Source organism: Stenella coeruleoalba (assembly GCF_951394435.1).
Source record: "Stenella coeruleoalba genome assembly, chromosome: 15".
Classification (NCBI taxonomy): domain Eukaryota; kingdom Metazoa; phylum Chordata; class Mammalia; order Artiodactyla; family Delphinidae; genus Stenella; species Stenella coeruleoalba.
The window spans coordinates 68,662,742-68,682,260 of NC_137161.1; the positions used below are offsets into that span (position 1 = coordinate 68,662,742).

The 19,519-nt window shown below is 37.5% G+C and overlaps 1 protein-coding gene across 8 annotated transcripts in view; it reads left to right on the forward strand.

The window, feature by feature from the left end:
- TNRC6A (trinucleotide repeat containing adaptor 6A) overlaps positions 1–19,519 on the forward strand; it is a 202,108-nt gene that overhangs the window by 29,617 nt on the left and 152,972 nt on the right. For 7 of the 8 annotated variants that reach the window (XR_013831598.1, XM_079945071.1, XM_079945069.1 and 4 more), the window contains one exon: positions 4,738–4,863. Coding sequence is in view for 7 of the 8 variants with exons in the window: in XM_079945071.1 (XP_079801197.1) it covers positions 4,784–4,863 (80 nt within the window). In the remaining variant the exon portion in view is untranslated. Of the gene's footprint in view, positions 1–4,273; positions 4,864–19,519 lie in introns of those variants that run through there. The other variant, XM_079945072.1, reaches the window with a different exon arrangement.

The window sequence follows — 19,519 nt, forward strand, 5'->3', positions numbered from 1 at the left end:
ACAACTTTTTTTTTTTAATTTGTAGAGCTAGGATTCTGTATCTTTCACCTAGACTGTTTTACTTTTTATTCATGGGATTCTGTGCCTTCTTTTTTCTGGCCGTGCCACACAGCGTGCAGGATCTTAGTTCCCCAACCAGGGATTGAACCTGGGCCACCACAGTGAAAGTGCCAAGTCTTAACCACTGGACTGCCAGGGAATTCCCTGTGCCTTCTTTCTATTGTACTTTCTCAGCTGTCTCATAACTCATCATTCCATGGACATTCCATTTGCTGATTTGGGGGGAAAACTATTGCTCTTTGAGTGTTTATTTTGTAAATTTCCAGAACTCTCTTCTTATTGCTGATAGTTTTTGGATGATTCTGCTAGGTTTCATGCAAGGAAAGATCATTTTTGTCTCCTTGCCAAGAGCTATACCTTGTTTTGTCTCCATGCTGCTTTGTTTGGTTTTGCTTGAGCTTCCAGAAAAACATCAAATGACAGTGGTAGCTCATATCCTGGTTTAGCTTCTGACTTTAAAGAGACAACTCCAGTGTTTTATTGTTCAGTATGATGTTGACTGTTGATCTGAGATTCTTTGATCATCCATTCCTTAATTCATTACATATTTATTGGTCCCCAGCCAAGTGCATTGGATTTGGCAATATGTAGGGCACTGAGAGCCTTGGGGAATGCAGTTTCCCTGGCGTGGTGCCAGCAGAAGCCAGCTTGCAGTGGTTTGCAGAGAGGCATATGATGGAAACCTCTTCCTTAACACGTGCCAAGGGTTTTCATCAAGAATGGATGCTGAACTCTTTTTGATTTTATTTATTATTCATTTATTTTTATTGAAGTGTGGTTGATTTACAATGTTGTATTAATTTTTGCTGTACAGCAAAGTGATTCCTTTATACATATATATACTTTCTTCTTTTATGCTAAATTCTTTTTTAATGCTCTTTCAGCATTTATTAGTTCAATTATTTTTTTCTTGTTTGACTTATAGGGATGATTGAACATGTTAATATATTTTACATTCATTCATTCAAGAAATATTTGAGTGCTTACTCTAAGCCAGGCATTCTTCTATTATAAAAATTTGTGATTTTTATAAAACGTTGTCGGCCTTTGTGATATCTTTAATATCAGTTTGTAAACATTCAATGGTTTTTACAATACTAGGATAACTTCTACTTAACCGTGGTGTGTTATTCTTTAAATTTTATTACTAAAGCAATAGACCTTATTATTAATAATTCAAAAGATGAAAAGCATATAAAGACAGAAAGTTCACATCCAATTTTCCGATATCCCAAGGGATATTCCCTACTAATAGATATTTCTGGACCTTTTTCTTTTTCGGTTTTAATAAACTTTTAAAAATCATTTGCAAGGATTTTATGTAGGATTTTCGCATCGGTATTCGTGGTCATGGTACAGATGTCACAGTAGGAGAGCCACACCTGGCTCCACATCAGGTTGGCGTCTCCTGCTAAATGACACTTTGTTGCAGTCCTGACCCATCTGTTCTTTCTGGGCAACATGGCATTCCACCCCCAACCCCCGACTCTGGGTGTGCTGGGAGCCATGTGGAAGTAGCTGAGGTTCATTTGTTCACAGGGTATTTGTGGTATTTATCCGACTCCACGGAACTTACATTCTAGGCAGGCAGCAAAAGATAAAATAAATAAAATGTACAGTATGTTAGACGGTGATAAGAAGTATGGAGAGAAAGCAGGGAAGGGGGACGGGAAATGTTATTGGGAGAGAGGGAACCATAATTATGTGGGGAGGTTGAGGGTCTTGCTGAAAGAGAATTCAGACAGCAATGAGAATGAATGTCTACAGCTACTTACCACAATATCCATGAATCCCCAAAATACCATGTTGAGCGAGACAGGTGAGGCAATGAGAGTGCATTCTGTACGATTGTGCTTATGCAGAGCACAAAAACAGGAACCATGATCTATAATGTCCAAGTCAACCCAGCAGTTATCATGGAGGTGAAGGAGTGTCTAGAAGGAGACCCAGTGGGAATTCTGGTAATGTTCTGTTTCTTAATCCAGGTGCTCTTAACACTTGTGTGTTCAGTCTCTGAAAATTCATTAGACTGAGCATTTGAAACTGTGTGTATTTTCAATATAAATGTTACATGTTAATAGTTGCATTATTATTATTTTTTAATTCAAAATCAGCTGTCTGGTTGGTACATGGCACAACCACCAGAGGGACCCTCCCTGAAATCTGCTGCCTTGTCTTTTTTCCCCAATACCTGGCACATTAAAGGGATTCATTACATGCGTGTGTTTGAATGAATAAGTGAGTCAGTAAACAAATGCATCTCTATAACCTCTAACTGGTTTTGTACCTGGCTTCCCTTAAACTAATCACCCTGGAGAAAACTGAAGCAATAGCTATTTTTATTGTCATTTTTGCGTTTTATTATTATTTTTATTTATTTTTTAGGTTTTATTTATTTATTTATTGGAGTATAGTTGATTTACAGTGTCGTGTTAGTTTCAGGTGTACAGCAAAGTGATTCAGTTATACATACATATAAATGTATTTTTTTCAGATTCTTTCCCCTTATAGGTTATTACAAAATATTAAGTATAGTTCCCTGTGCTATACAGTAGGTCCTTGTTGGTTATCTATTTTATATCTAGTAGTGTGTATATGTTAATCCCAAACTCCTAATTTATCCCTCCTCGCACCTTTCCCCTTGGTAACCCTAAGTTTTTGTTTTATGTCTGTGGGTCTATTTCTGTTTTGTAAATAAGGTCATTTGTATCATATTTTAGATTCCACACATAAGTGATATCATATGGTGTTTGTCTTTGTCTGACTTACTTCACTTAGTGTGATAATCTCTGGTCCATGTTGCTGCAAATGGCATTATTTCATTGTTTTTTATGGCTGAGTAATATTCCCTTGTATATATGTACCACATCTTCTTTATTCATTCATCTGTTGATGGACATTTAGGTTGTTTCCATGTCTTGGCTATTGTAAATAGTGCTGCTATGAACACTGGGGTGCATATATCTTTTTGAATTGTGGTTTTCTCTGGATACATGCCCCGGAGCAGACATTATTTTTAAAAAATCATTTCTGTCTCCCCTCTGCTTATATAAGAATAGTAAATTCATTCAGCAGACATTCAAACACTTTTATGATTTAGAGTCAGGAGATCAAGTAAAATGAGGACAAAAATTTGTCCATTGGATTTGGCAACATGTCGGTTCTTGAAGGTGTTGGTGGAAGCAGTTTCACTCATGTGGCTGCAACAGATACCAGACTGCAGAGGTCTGAGGGGAAATGGGATGTGAGGAACTGGAAACAGTGAACGCTGACACATATTTCAAGTCCTTTAACTCTAAAAGTTAGGAGAGAATTATTTGGGGTTGATAGTTTTTTTTTTTTTAGTGTTTGTGTGAGTGTTTATCATGAAAAATGAGAAAAACTAGAGCATGTTTACATGCTAAAGTGGGAATTCAGCAGACAAGAGTAGTTTCATTCATCTAATTCTTCATTCAATCCATCAGTCATTCATGTGGTCCACAACTACTTACTAAGTACCTGTTGTATCAGTTCTTGATAGTGGTAAAGAGCAGTGAATAAACTAGACACAGCCTCTGCCCTCCTGCAGCTTACACTCTATTAGGGAAGAGACGTTGAAGACGTCGGTGACAGAAAGAATGATGCTGGCATGGGCGGGGGCAGGGGTGGTTACTGAATCAAAGTACAAGGGGAAGAATTAGCATGGGCAAGAGGGATCTTTTCTTACAATGAGACAGCAGTGATATCCCTTTCTTACAAGGGGATAAAACTGAAAGATGGATACAAATGTTGCTAAGAAAAATTATTAAAACAGCAGCGTGGAGCCCTCCTCTTAGGCAGGAGTGTGGAAACGTACACTAGATCAGGTGAAACCAGGTAGGGGATGGTAGGCTTAAGCCAAGCTCTTCCCAGAACTTGGATGCTAGATGAGACCTTAGAGATACCTAATTGAGCAGCTACCCACCTCGGTTCATAAATCAAGCAGTTGTCAAGGGTGAAGACTGCGTAAAATTCTGCAGAGTCACATCTGACATGAGGATCGGTAAGCCAGCAGAGAAGGTGAAAACTGCATGAAGTTTCCAGTGAAAAATCTCGAAGGAAGAGGCCATACTGGAGATGAGAAACTTTCTTGGCATGTTTTCTTCCAGAAAAGCATAGGTAGAGATTTTTGTTTCTTTAGCTGAACATGAGGTGATGTCATTGGTTTGCCTGTGGGGGCTTTGTATTAAGAAATGATTGTTTAATTCTCAGCTTAATGAACCTCACAGGATGAGAGGTTTGTAGAGACCGAGACCAACCCAGAAGCCACCAGGTCCCTGTTTCCTATCTCACACTATTCCTCACTATTAAGGTGATGCGTTTTTCTTCCTTATGCTTTCTTTCTCCCTCCCTCTCTCTCTTTTTATTCTGAAAGTGGGTAATTAAATTCTCAATAAGTGTAACTCTATTACAGTCAAAATATCAAGCTTGCAGATTACTTATTTTTAAAAAATACTAATAAAAACAAATTTCCACTGTCATTCCCTTGCATTCTAATAGGCTTTCTTGAGTGGGGAAGAAAGGGATGTAATTAGCACCAAAAAGTTGCATATGTGTGTGTGTCTCATAAGTAAATCTATATCACTGGCTATATTCGGGAGGGAGAAAAAAATTAAAAGCAGAGAATCACTAATATAATGCAACCCCTTCATTTCTCAGGTGTGAACACTGAGGCCCAGAGAGGTGATGTGATTTGCCCAAAGTCATGCAACTAGTGGCAGAGCCAGGCCTAGAAGCCAGGTGTCCTGGCTCCCAAGACATTCCGCTGCCCGAGGAATGGAACAGGTAGTATCACTCACACTGGGGCGCATGGGTCAGTCCGTTCAGCCCAGAGCTGCCTGGGGTTCCAACTAAGGAAACCAGAGGAAGTGTCAGCTCAAAATTCTGACCACTGAATGACTCAGGGCTGAAATCAAAACTGGGTAAGAGAAAAAAAAAGGGAGGTTTGAAACGTAACCCTGATGAGTCCAAGACAGAGGCCAATGGACCATGCTCCCACGGCAGCGGTTATCTTCTCAAGGTAGATCTAGCTCGCCGTATCATGTCCATCTTCAAATAGCAAGGTGGTGAGTCACTTTCTGGCCATTCTGACACCTATGCTCTCTCCACTGCAGTTCAGTGTTAGGAAAGTCAGTGGCCACTTAAAGAGGACAACTGGGGAGTTGGGGAAAAAGGGAGTCAGGAAGACCAGTTAGGAGGCTTTTGTAGACATCCAGGAGGGAAATAATAAGGAAAGTCTGGCTGGTGGGTTTGCTGGATCAGTGTGACATCACCTGGGTAGTGGCTGGTAAAGCTGGCCTGCAGTGATAGTGGAAAGGCAGACAAAAAATGAAATCCACATCAAAATGGGGAGGAAAAGAGTTCCTGCTTTCATGTATTAAGGAATGTCCTTAAGACCAGTACTGATAAAACAAAAACTACCTAAAATGCTATAAGTAAGATTTATCCTGTGTGTTATATGTTAATATGGGTACTAGTCACTGCTAACGCGTATTAATCCCTGTGAGGAGTCTGAGTCATAGTTTCTTTTTCCTTTATTCAATGGTTATTTATTGAGCACCTACTATGTGCCAGGTTCTATTCTGGGTACTTGGAACACATCAAGTGAGCTAAACAAACAAATACCCTTGCCCTCATGGAGCTTAATCAGGGAAAAGTAGCTAAAGAAGCTAGTCTCTTGGGAAAAACAATGGAGAAGAAAGCTAGGAGGGAAATTGCTAATTGAAATGGTATTAATCAAAGTAAAAGCCAGAAAGAATAGGTTGAGTTTCACTGGGTTCCTCAGAGAAAGCTTTTTTTCTAGGCAGAGAGAACTGAGATAGCAGAATCGTCCCAAAGGCTCTGCCCAGATTAGTGGCTGTGATCTTGAGGCTCCGAACAGGACTGGACACCCAGGGATAAACTGCAACACAGGAGGCACTTGGGGAAGGACTCTGAACCCAGGCCGGGTGAGGAGGTTCAGATCTGCAGACAGAACAGAGTGCCCAAAGGAATGGTCAGTTTACATGGGTAGTTGGACTTTAAGAGACCACGCAATTTTGTCACAGGTGGTTTCAACACAGGGGTGTGGGGAGCAAGCCATGGGAAGTCTAGGAGCACCTGAGATCCAGGTAAGTCAGGTAGGTGAGCATCAATCAGTGGGCAGAAAGCAGGACTGTGGTCACTGAGCTGAGATTCAAAGAACATTTCCAGCCTCTGGGAGGAGTAAACCACATTCCAAGCAAGGCATTGAGACAGGGACTCAGTCCCAGGAGTGAAGAAGGGAGATGCCATCAGAACCAGGGCATAAGGTAGGGACTTGCTCACAGGAGCCCAGTTATAAGCTGGACCCTTCATCAAACCTGAGATGATAGCCAGAGGGACTGAGCTCCTGAACCTTTAAATCTCGCTGTGGATTAAGACTCCTTCCCATTGATGGGAAGCACAGGACCTGGTCTTTAGAGAAAGTAGGATGAGGGGACAGGAAATGGGCACCACCTCCCTCCTCCCCCCGCCCCATGCAGAAGGAAGGAGGGGGGAGATCACGTCTGTGGCTCCTGTTGTCAGCAGGAATCCCCACTATTGCTTCCTTGGTTGCCATAGCATTGGATGGTTCCAGAGAGTCCTTTTTCCTGAATTAATCCAGGTCTTCACTCCAAAACTCAGAGGATGGTTTTCTTAGAAGGACTGCTGATGAGGGCAGGCATGGAGTCCTTATCTGCATCTTACTTAATCTTTATGTGGTTCTTTCAGCTACCACTTAGTCTCAGCGCACGCTGCACTCCACACTCCATCCCATTTCCATCTCCCTGGCTTCCACATTTCTCACTTATTCCCTATTTGGAGGCTTAGCTCAACCTTCACATGGCTTGACGCCAACTTTGCCTGATTTGACATCTTCCTCTGGCTACACTTCTGTAGTGGACATTCTGTTTGACTCTTCAACCCACCCCCCGTTAGTAACAGCAATACAATTTGGTCCACACACTACCACCAATACCACGTCAAGGCTGACTTCCAAACAGTCCTTCTGTCTCTGTGCCACTTAGCCCAGAATCAAAGTCCCAGGAGTGAGCATCTGACTGCCCAAGTTCGTGGATCCTGGATCCTGCTCCTTGGGCTTGCACAGTGTGGGAGCTGAGAGAGGTGGCAGGTGCCGTAAACTGCCTTCCTGCCAGACCTAATCACAATGGGTAATTCTCCCAGAGGGAGATCTGGTGCTAATCAGAAGGGACGGATTCTAATCTGTGCTGTCCAATAGAATAATAATGCAAGCCACATATGTAACTTTTTTTTTCGCTTTTTTTTAAAATTAATTTTTATTGGAGTATGGTTGCTTTACACTGTTGTGTTAGCCTCCACTGCACAACGAAATGAATCAGCCATACACATACAGACATCTCTTCATTTTTGGACTTCCCTCCCATTTAGGTTACCACAGTGCCTTAGGTAGAGGTCCCTGTGCTATACAGTACGTTCCCATCAGTTGTCTATTTTATATGTAGTTATCAATAATGTATATGTGTCGATCCCAGTCTCCCAATTCCTCCCACCCCGCCCCTTTCCCCCTTGGTATCCATACATTTGTTCTCTATGTCTATGTCTCTATTTCTGCTTTGCAACTAAGATCATCTATACCATTTTTCTAGATTCCACATATATGCGTTAGTATACGATATTTGCTTTTCTCTTTCTGACTTACTTCACTCTGTATGACACTCTCTAAGTCCATCCACGTCTCTACAAATGACCCAATTTCATTCCTTTTTATGGCTGAGTAATATTCCATTGTATATGTGTACCACATCTTTATCCATTCCTCTGTCGATGGACATTTAGGTTGCTTCCATGTCCTGGCTATGGTAAATAGTGCTGCAGTGAACATTGTGGTACATGACTCTCTTTGAATTATGGCTTTCTCGGGGTGTATGCCCAGTAGTGGGATTGCTGGGTCATATGGTAGTTCTGTTTTTAGTTTTTTGAGGAACCTCCATACTGTTCTCCATAGTGGCTGTATCAATTTACATTCCCACCAACAGTGCAAGAGGGTCCCCTTTTCTCCACACCCCCTCCAGCATTTGTTGTTTGTAGATTTTTTGATAATGACCATTCTGACCGGTGTGAGGTCATACCTCATTGCAGTTTTGATTTGCATTTCTCTAATAATTAGCGATGTTGAGCATCTTTTCACGTGTTTGTCGGCCATCTGTATGTCTTCTTTGGAAAAATGTCTATTTAGGTCTTCTGCCCATTTTGGGGTTGGGTTGTTTATTTTTTTGATATTGAGCTATATGAGCTGTTTGTATATTTTGGAGATTAATCCTTTGTCAGTTGCTTTGTTTGCAAATATTTTCTCCCATTCTGAGCATTGTCTTTTTGTCTTGTTTATGGTTTCCTTTGCTGTGCAAAAGCTTTTAAGTTTAATTAGGTCCACATAAAATCTTCTAGTGCTACATTAAAAAAGGCAGAGGGCTCTCCTGGTGGCGCAGTGGTTGAGAGTCCTCCTGCCGGTGCAGGGGACACGGGTTCGTGCCCCGGTCCGTGAAGATCCCACATGCCGCGGAGCGGCTGGGCCCGTGAGCCATGGCCGCTGAGCCTGCGCGTCCGGAGCCTGGGCTCCGCAACGAGAGAGGCCACAACAGTGAGAGTCCCACGCAAAAGAAAAAAAAAAAGGCAGAAACAGGTGAAATTAATTTTTATATTTTATTTGACCAATATTTCCCAAATATTATTGTGTCAACATGTAATCCATATAAAAAATTATTCGTGAGATATGTTCCATTTAAAAAATTTTATTGAAGTATAGTTGATTTAGTGTTTGCTGGTATACAGCAAAGTGTTCAGTTATACGTATATATATTCTTTTTCATATTCTTTTCCATTATGGTTTATTATAGGATATTGACTAGAGTTCCCAGTGCTACACAATAGGACCTTTATCCTACTATTTATCCAGATATGTTCCTTTTTGTTGTTCTTTTAAGTCTTTGGAATTCAGGGTGTATTTAACTCTCATGGCACAGCTCATCCAGATGCTACATTTTCATTGGAAATATTTGATCTGTGTTTATATTTACAGCTGAAAAAGTAGAATCACATTCCCAAGTTGTTCCAGACCTGCTTAAAAGTTTTCCAACTACTGAATCAAGTACCAAAAATCACTTGCCTTTAATATTCACCTCCACATTGACAAAACAAATTCATCTTTATTAGAAGAATTGTTTGAAGCAAAAGCATATCAATTTCAAAGCTATGTTTGTCCAAGTTATGTTAATACATTGTTTCTTGCATCAGCTCAGTGTATTCACATGGAATGTAAAGGAGTGTTGCACAAATTGAAAAGTAACTTTAAGTTTATCAATACCCACAAAAATTTTTCTTCAAATTTCTTCCAGTTTTTTGGTAGGTTTTGCAGATAATTTACATAATGCTGATTATTACCACTTAAAGCATTATGTACATTGATTCATATGAAAATGTGTAAAAATTATTGATTTGCATTATAAAAAAATTTTAGCTTCAGTGTAAATCCTTGTACTTTTCTAGCTTGGTCACAAGTAAGCTTTTTCTCTTTCCTTAGAGCTTCAAATGTATCTCATTCATACACACTATGATATCAGTAAGAAAACATAAATCATGCTGCCATTTTTTAAATCTTTGATTGTTAAATATTTAGTAAGAATTTCTTCTCTTTCAAGTAAATCTTGAATTGGAATTGACAGTACAGTAAATCTTTGTAAAACTCTTCCATGACTCAACCCATGAACATAGATTAAGAAACAAGATCATCATATTCATTGCTTTCTGTTCCTTTCCATAAACTGGTGATGATTCACAGCATTTGAATGCATACACTGAGTAATTTTAACAACTGTATCCATAACACTTTCCATAGAGTTTACTTCTGAAAGTGAACACAAATATTTTCAATATATATCATACGGTGGGATGAAGCAATAAGGGAAACATCAGTCTCTTGTTTTGAAATTCCAATAAATCCGCATTTTTGACTGAACATAGCTGGAGCACCATCTGGCATGATAGAAACTATTTTTTTCATATCTAACTGAAATTCATCTTTATCAGATGTGAAAGATTCAAAAATTCTAATCTACAGTTTTTTTTAGAGCCATGGATTTACAATGTTTCTGTATAAATTTGGAAGACCTTTATATACCCAAAGTATTCATTTGGCAGTGTCTCATGGCATGATTCAGCTAAAATTTGCTATTTTTCAAAATTTGAATTAATTTGTCTTTGATAAATTCTTTTATTCTATGGGCATTTGTTTGGTGGCTTAGTTGAAGCTTGTCCACTTGTTATGAAATATCTTTTTAGTCTCTTCTTCATAATTTTCTCACAAAATTTTCATAACTGAAAAAATAATTTCTTTTACCATCTTTCCATTGAAAATTGTGTGTGCACACGTGTGTGCAAGAATCATTTTATAACTGGCCAAATTTGCAATCTCTGATTCTGTTAACGCCTATTTAAAATTTTTTTGTTCAACATTTTATTCTGATTTCAGGCAACTAATTTCAATGGTGTGTGTGTGTGTGTGTGTGTGTGTGTGTTAAAACACACCGAACATAAAATTTACCATTTTTAAGTGTAAAGTTCTGTGGTACTGAGTGCATTCACATTGAGCAACCATCACCACCATCCATCTCCAGAACTTTTAAAACCTTCCACAACTGAAACTCTGTACCCATTAGACTAACTCTCCATTTCCCTCTCCCTGCAGCCTTGGGCAAGCACCATTCTACTTCCTGTCTCCATGAATGTGACTACTCTAGGTATCTCATATAAGGGCAATCATGCAATATTTGTCCTTTTGTGACTGACTTATTTCACTTAGTATATGTAATGTCTTTAAGGTTCATCCATGTAGTAGCAGGTGTTAGAATTTCCTTCATTTTTAAGGCTGAATAATATTCCGCTTAAGTACATACCACACTTTGTATATCCATTCATCCATTGGCGGACAAATGAGTTACTTCCAGCTTTTGGCTATTGTGAATAATACTGCTACGAACATGAGTGTACCAATATCTGTCCCTGCTTCTGCTTCTTTTGGATATATACCAAGAAGTGGAATTGTTAGATCATATGGTATTTCTTATGTTAGTTTTTTGAGGAATTACCATGCCATTTTCCATGGCAACGCACAGAGTTCCAGTTTGTCCACATTCTCACCAAAGCTTGTTATTTTCTGGGTTTGTTTTTTTGATTGTTTGTTTGTTTTTTCAGTAATAGCCATCCTAATAGATGCGAAAAGACCTCATTTTGGTTTTGATTTGCATTTTCTTAATGACTACTGATATTGGGCATTTTTTCATGTGCTTCACCAATTCTTTTTTGAATGTAGAGAGAAAACTTCTTATCAAATTCAACTGTATATTTGCTGGAAATGCCTCAATATTTTCCAGTTTATTATTTTTAAAAATGTTTGTTTCACAATAACACAGCGTGTTCGTTTTGCTCTGCCACAGCAAATTACAATTGACATTCATCGTGAAATTTGTGGCACTATCTTCTTCCAGTCCCTTTTTTTTTTTTTTACTATTTTGGTCACTAGCTTCTACAGCTCCATTTGATTCTTCATCATTTGTACACCTTCATTTTATACCTTTAAAATTGATTCCTATGTAAAAAAGTAATTGAATTATAATTAAAATAATACATATTTTGATTTAATTACTAATTGCAATTTAAAAGGTATCATGCAACTCATACTGTCTGCATAAAATATTCCAGTAAACACATTACAGTGATTTACATCAGTGCACAGAAAAAAATCATTCAAACTGAATCAGTCCATATACACCAATTAAATAGGTGATGTGTTTATATATCATCCTAGGAACGTGCACAAGTGGCCTACCTATAACAATGCATATGTGCCCTACATTATAACAATAATATTTTATGCAATGCAATTATTTGTTTGTCCTACCAAAATTCAATATAACAAAAAAAACTGTTATTCTGATTCAGTTTCAAAATTTTAAAAATTAAGTAAAGCTAAAAATTTAGTTCTATTTCAAGTGCTCAGTGGCTATATGTGGTGAGTGGCTACTGTATTGGATAGCATGGCTCTAGAAATACAAAACGACAACAGTAAATTGAGCAATTTCACTGCTTAGTTTCTTCCCTAAAGCTCTGTATATGGACACAGGAAGGCATATAGAAGGAAGTTCCTTGCAACATTGTAAACATTGTTTACAGTGGCCCCCAAACAGAACAATCTCATATCCATCAATTGGGTTATGGCCAAAAAATTGTGGTGTATCCATTGTAAGGAATTTTATGTAGCAATTTAAAATAGATCTATGGTTAGATCTCTAAAAGGGGATCTAGGAAAGGAAGGGGAAAAAGCAAGCTGTGCACTATGATGTCATTAAAAAAATACCACATTTTAAAATTAATTAGATAGATAGATGGATAGATGAGAGAAAGAGAGAGAGAGAGAGATAAAAATAGATTCACACCGGAGTGGTTACTTCTGTGCCTCTGTGGAGGGAGAGAGGAAACTTAGACTAACTTGGATGTAATAAGAAGAATGCGTTCGTGTCTTACTCATGTGACTAAAACTAATTTGGAAAGAAAGATCTTAAGAAAAGGGAAGTCTTGAGAGAAGTGGAAAGATGGACAAAGACACCAATTAAATAGAATTAACTACAATAGAGGTTATATGGTGTCTAAATAAGTATAATCACATGATTATAATATTTAATGAATATGTCAAAAGTAATTCTTCAAAAAGAAGATATACATATAGCACAGGCAACTCTACTTCACTTTGCTGTACAGTAGAAACTAACACAACATTGTAAAACAACTATACCCCAATTAAAAAAAAAAGAAGATATACAAATTATATAGTGGCCCTTCTGTAAACTGAAAATGGGAAATGCCAAACAGTGATCAAAACTAATTTATGAGGCTCGCCTCTACCAGCATTTTGGAGAACATCCAGGTTACCCATCACCAGCTGCTATTGCATTAAAAGCCTCCAGTCTAAGGTCCCAACTGGCATCCAACCCCCTGACCTCAACATTTTCCAACACATCAATTGTTTTTGTAGTTCCTACTTTCATATCTACTGTTCTTTTTCTTCTGCTTCATTTGTTTCTTAAATATAGATGTTGATTCAGTGGCAGTTAGGATCCAAACAAGTGGTGATGAGATCAAACGACATAACCTTTCTCAGGAAAGAGAGGGGAAGATATCTAAGTGTTTGGGATCCTCAATTTGCCCTTCTGTACCTAGAGAAACCCAATTTCAAATTAATAAATGCCCCAGTGCTAGTTTTTTGCCTTCCCACAGATCGAGTTTACCCCAGGGCCTACAGGACATGGATTGATTAATTTCATCCTGATCCCAAATTCCCCTCAGCCTACCTGACATTGATTGAGTAAACAGATTAGTCAAGACAATTAAATCAGCAGAGCGGCTCGGGAATCTTCTTGAACTTTGTGTAAAAGTGTCCTGAAATTAGAGCTTCTTGGGAGCATTCTCTTCAAACCATTTCCTAAATTGAAATTGCATTCCACTTCCCTAAGATCACAGCCTTTCACTAAGACAGGATTATGGAAACTCTGAACTACCCAAGCAGAGGATGTGTGTCTGGGAATAAAACAAATGAACAAATCTATAAAAAGTAGAACAATAACACCAACAAAGGCAGAATGATTCATACTGCAAATGACAAGAGGAAAAAATAAACAAGGGAGCATTAACTTCAGAAAGTATAAAGTATGATGACAATGATAAGACCTAACAGAACAGTAATGAAAAGACTTAACCAATCCCATTAAAAAACCAAGCCCTTTTAGATGAGATTTTAGATATCTAGCTAAGAGTTTGATAGTGTCTGGTCTTACATTTAGGTCTTTAATCCATTTTGAGTTTATTTTTGTGTATGGTGTTAGGGAGTGTTCTAATTTCATACTTTTACATGTACCCGTCCAGTTTTCCCAGCACCACTTATTGAAGAGGCTGTCTTTTCTCCACTGTATATTCTTGCCTCCTTTATCAAAGGTAAGGTGACCATATGTGTGTGGGTTTATCTCTGGGCTCTGTATCCTGTTCCATTGATCTATATTTCTGTTTTCGTGCCAGTACCATACTGTCTTGATTACTGTAGCTTTGTAGTATAGTCTGAAGTCAGGGAGCCTGATTCCTCCAGCTCCATTTTTTGTTCTCAAGATTGCTGGATATGGGGAGGGGGAAGGGTAAGCTGTGACAAAGTGAGAGAGCGGCATGGACATATATACACTACCAAACATAAAATAGATAGCTAGGGGGAAGCAGCCGCATAGCACAGGGACATCAGCTAGGTGGTTTGTGACCACCTAGAGGGGTGGAATAGGGAGGGTGGGAGGGAGGGAGATGCAAGAGGGAAGAGATATGGGAACATATATATATGTATAACTGATTCACTTTGTTATAAAGCAGAAACTAACATACCATTGTAAAGCAGTTATACTCCAATAAAGTTGTTAAAAAAAAATCTAGCTATATCATGTTTCCAAGAGACAAACCTATGGAAAGTGAATCAAAAGTGTTAAGCAAAAAAAAAAGGGGGAGGAGGGTGATCTAAAATACATCAGAAATAGAAAAGTAAATGAGACAGAACGGTAATATTAATTTTAGAGGAAAGAGGACAAAAAAGCATTTTGGACAGAGTATTATTTTATGGCAGAAGGTACAATCCTCCTAAAGGATAATAATACTTGTGAACATCTATGAGATAAAAACCAAAGCACTGCAGAAAAAAGATGATAGGAACTGTCAAAGAAAGTGAGATTCTATTTTGTGGTTTTAAATAGTTTCCACTATAATCGCCATTTATTTCTATAATATGACTTCGGTAAGGAGAAAAGTCTTAACAAGAGCTTTTCCTTAACTCCAAGAGAATATACAGAGTTTATATGCTGGCTGGCTTCATTATAATTACATCAGTAAGAAAAATTAACCTCCCGTGATAAATGTAGCTTAGAACATTGAGGAAACAAGCAAAATTCTCTACAACAAACACTCTAGCAAATGCCATTTCCTGTATAAATATTTAACTTTTTAAGATTTTAAATTAATGGTCCTAGGAGCATTAAAATAATTTCTGACTTTAAGAAAGTTCCTTGCCTTTTATAGTTATCAGACTTAGACAAAAACTTAATTTTATGATGACAGAAATTCATAAAAGTACGTATTTAACTTAATTTTATCACTAGATTGTAAATATGTTTTTAACATGTTTTTTTAAAATCTATTTAAGTAAAAGCCAGTGTTTTGCATTCTCAAAAGAACTGGAGTCAACAGTTTTTTTATCTTAGAGCTTTTTGTTAAGTGCCTTTGAATTTATTACCTCAAATTTAAAGCAAGGCTGAGGCAAAGAATGTGGGGATTAAAAATAATTATTTCTATGGAATTATAAGAAATATTAACAAAAATAAAATTAAGCAAGAGATTAACAGGCTTTTCTCATTCTGAAAGAACAAAATACAAGAAAATCAGGATTTAAATAAAAAATGATAACACGTTAGGCCAAATGAAAACTTAAGTAAATTCCAAAGGCAGAAATTGTACAAGTCAAATTACGTATTTGATAAAAACAAACTATAAATGAATAATGTCAGATTACTGAAAAAATCAAAATACTTAGAATTTTTTAAAATCCCCTAAAAAATTACTTTGGGGAAAAGAGGAAATTAAAACTTTAGTTTCTGTTTGTGTACAAAATAACACAAAAAGAACACTACCTTTCAAAACTTACGAGAGAGAGGCAACCCAGTAATCAGAGGCAAAATCATAATTTTAAATGCTTTTTATTAAGAAAGCATAAAAAGAAATGAAATAAGTTTCTGATAAAAAGATGTTATGGGAAAGAACTAAATGAACTAAAATAGGAGGTAGATAGAATCAGTCATGACAAAGTCAGCCACTACTATATTAAACAATAGAGAAAAACAAATGTTAAATAAATCCATATACCAGATCTTTGATAAGATCAATAAAATAAAACTCTAGAGAGATTTACAAAGAAAAATAGAGAAAAAAAAATAGAGAGCATATTTCAAAAATTGGAAATAAAAAAGGTTTAGCCAGATATACAGTAGAGATTTTGAAAGACATAAGAGAATATTTTGTCATCTATGCTAATAACATTAAAATTTTTATATTATGGCGATTTTTTAAAAAAACAAAATGTATGGGGAACAATGATTATTAATAGATTTTTTTGGGAGTTCCCTGGTTGCCTAGTGGTTAGATTTCTGGGCTTTCACTTTCATGGCCTGGTTCAATCCCTGGTCTGGGAACTGAGATCCCGCAAGCCATGCAGCCAAAAAAAAAAAAGATTTCTTAACACTTAGCATTACCTACATTCCTGAAATATGTTAGGTTTTCTTTAGTAATATCTTATTTGAGATGTAATATTTATAAATGAGCTTAGTATATGGTTTTTGTGACATGATTTTCATGTTTTGATGTGGCTTTCCCAGAAAATATGAACGTCTTTTACTTCTGTGTGCTCTGATACAACTTACATACAAGCAAAATTGTCTATTTCTTGGCTATTTAGAAGAATTCCTCTAAGAAACTCTCTGAGTCTGGTGGGTTTTTGGTAGGGAGCTGGTTGATAACATTCTCAGTTTTGTTCCTGCTTACTGTTTTAAGATTTCTAGCGTTGTATTTATTTTGGTACAGTTATTTATATTTTCCTGGAAAGTCATCTATTTCAGATTTTCAAATGTAATTGCACAAAGTTTTGCTAGGTATTAAATCTTTTCATTTCCTCTGTATTATGTTGTTTCCTTCTCCTTACTTTTAATGTCTTTTCTGTGCTTTTTCTGTTTTGTTTTTGTTTTTTCTAATTAGTTCACTCTGTAGTTTATCTATTTCACTTTAACCCACCCCATCCCAAAGAGTCAGTTCTTGGATTAACCAATTGTACTTTTTAAATTTGTTTCATTTTCTAGTTGATTCATTTCTTTATGATTTTCTTTCTTCTAATTTCCTAGAATAGTTTGTTGTTCTTTTTCTTCTTCTTTGAATACTAAATTCATTTGGTTTTTTTGCCTTCTTTACTAATATATTTGTTTAAGGCTCTGTATTTTCCTCTTAACAACCCATATTTGCCATATGACACAGGTTTTGATATGTATTGACTTTATTTCATTATTTGAGATATTTTTTTAAATAAATTTATTTATTTATTTTTGGCTGCGTTGGGTCTTTGTTGCTGTGTGCAGGCTTTCTCTAGTTGTGGTGAGCAGAGGCTACTCTTCCTTGTGGTGCACAGGCTTCTCATTGCGGTAGTTTCTCTTGTTGAGGAGCACGGGCTCTAGGCACACAAGCTTTAGTAGTTGTGGCTCACAGGCTCTAGAGCACAGGCTCAGTAATTGTGGCTCACAGGCTTAGTTGCTCCAGGGCACGGGGGATCTTCCCAGACCAGGGCTTGAATCTGTGTCCCCTGCAATGGCAGGTGGATTCTTAACCACTGCGCCACCAGGGAAGCCCCATTATTTGAGATATTAAGAAATTTTGGTTTAAAAATATTCTTTAATCTCTTTCTCTCTTCCCACACTTCTCCCCCACCCAGGTGGGTGGTAGGTTTTTTTCCCTCCTAATTTTGTGGTTAATTTCTAGTTTTCTTGTGTTATTGAAAATGGTCTGTAATATTTCTACTTTTTGAATTTTATTAAGATTTTCTTTGTGGCTTGATATGCAGTCCATTACTGTAAAAATTCCACAGGACTATGAAAAGATGCATCCTCTATTGTCAGTGTACAGCATTTGATGCAAAACTACAAAGTCAACCTAATTAAGTGTACATTGAGGTCCTCTAAATCTTCATTTTTAATTTCCTTCTCTATTGTGGACTGGGAGAGGTGAGCTACATAAGTTTTTTAGTCCTTGGTTTCTGTTTGTAGTTGATGCTCTGATCATTTTGATACTGTCTTCAATTGTGTCCTCATATCATTGAAGTTTTAGCCTAATTGTGGTGTGTACACACACTTTGTCATTATCAAATGCCCCTGTTGATCTCAACTACCTTGTATAATTCTAGATTCAACTTTGTCTGATACTAATATCATGAACCCAGCTTCCTTTTTGTCATCTTCACCTGGTATGTCTTTGTTCATACCTTTCAACCTTCCTGAGATATTTTGTTTGACATATTCTTTTGTTTTCAGCCAAAAGTTGTGTTTTGCTTTTTTGATCCAAGGAGTCTTTCTCTTTAAATTGCTTTTTTAAAACTCCACATACATTTATGGAAATAACAGATATGATTTGTTTTCGTTCTCTCATCTTTTCTGTTTTTAATATTTACTTTGTTTTCTACTATTTTGATATGAGGATTATGTTTGTTCTGCTTCCCCTTACTTTGTTTCTGGTAACTTTTAGCTTTATAATTTTAGGTTGGCTTTATACTTTTAGGTAATATTTTAAACCTCCATTTCCTGATTTGTCAACTTTAGTAAATGTCTATTGAGTTCCCCAAATAAAGGAAAATGGGTGAGCTTCCTGGGTTTCTGTTTTGTCAGTTTTTGCATTGGGATAGGGTGGGGCAGGCAGCAAAGGGAAACAGAGCTAGGCTGAGCCAGTGAGCCATAGTGGCTGCTGAAGGCTGGTTCCTGTTTTCTGCAATTGTGTTAAATGCCCCATCACAGGGCTCACTCCACCTCCGTTATCCCCTCACCCAACTTTCCCAGAGGTTCCTCCCACTCCCCTCTGAGCCAGAAGGTGGGGGAGAGGGGGGACAGGCACCAGGTACTTCCGCCTGCCACACACACCATCAGGAGACTTATCTGATGTACTGATATTTTCTTTACTGTTTCCTCTTCCATCCAGTCCTTTTATGGCAGTAAGTAGTTAGAGCGAGGTAGTTGAGACCAGTCTATATCTCCTTTCCCGCTTTCCTGCCACCTGGGATATACCATGCCAGACCCTACCTGTTTTTCAGCTCTCTGGAAGGACACCGATATGGAAGCAAGGAGCTTCTCTTCCCGTGGGTGTGGGAGACTTTCCCCCCAGCTGCTGGCTTATCCCCTCAGTTGTCTTCTCTCCAAATGGGGGGATATTATTAAGATTTTTCAGGATTTTCACCTTCACCTTCTACCCATTCCTCACCCCTCTTCACACTTCCTGGGGTACAGGGCAGAAGCTGCCTGTTAATTGCATGAAGCTTCTGTATTTTTTTTCCATTGACATTTTAGAGCCAAAACCTAAGGTCATACATCTTCCTCTCTTCCTCTAAATGATCCTGGTGGCTTTTTAAATCTAGATTTTGTTAATTTTTGTCCATTTCATTATGTTGGGATAGGAAAAGTCTATCTCTTTGCTTCTCTTCACCTTTATATTCCAGAAGCTTCCCTTATTCTTTGCAGCATAATATTCTGTAGTATAAGTGCCCCATAATTTAGCTAACTATCCTCTTATTGTTAGAGCAATTTAT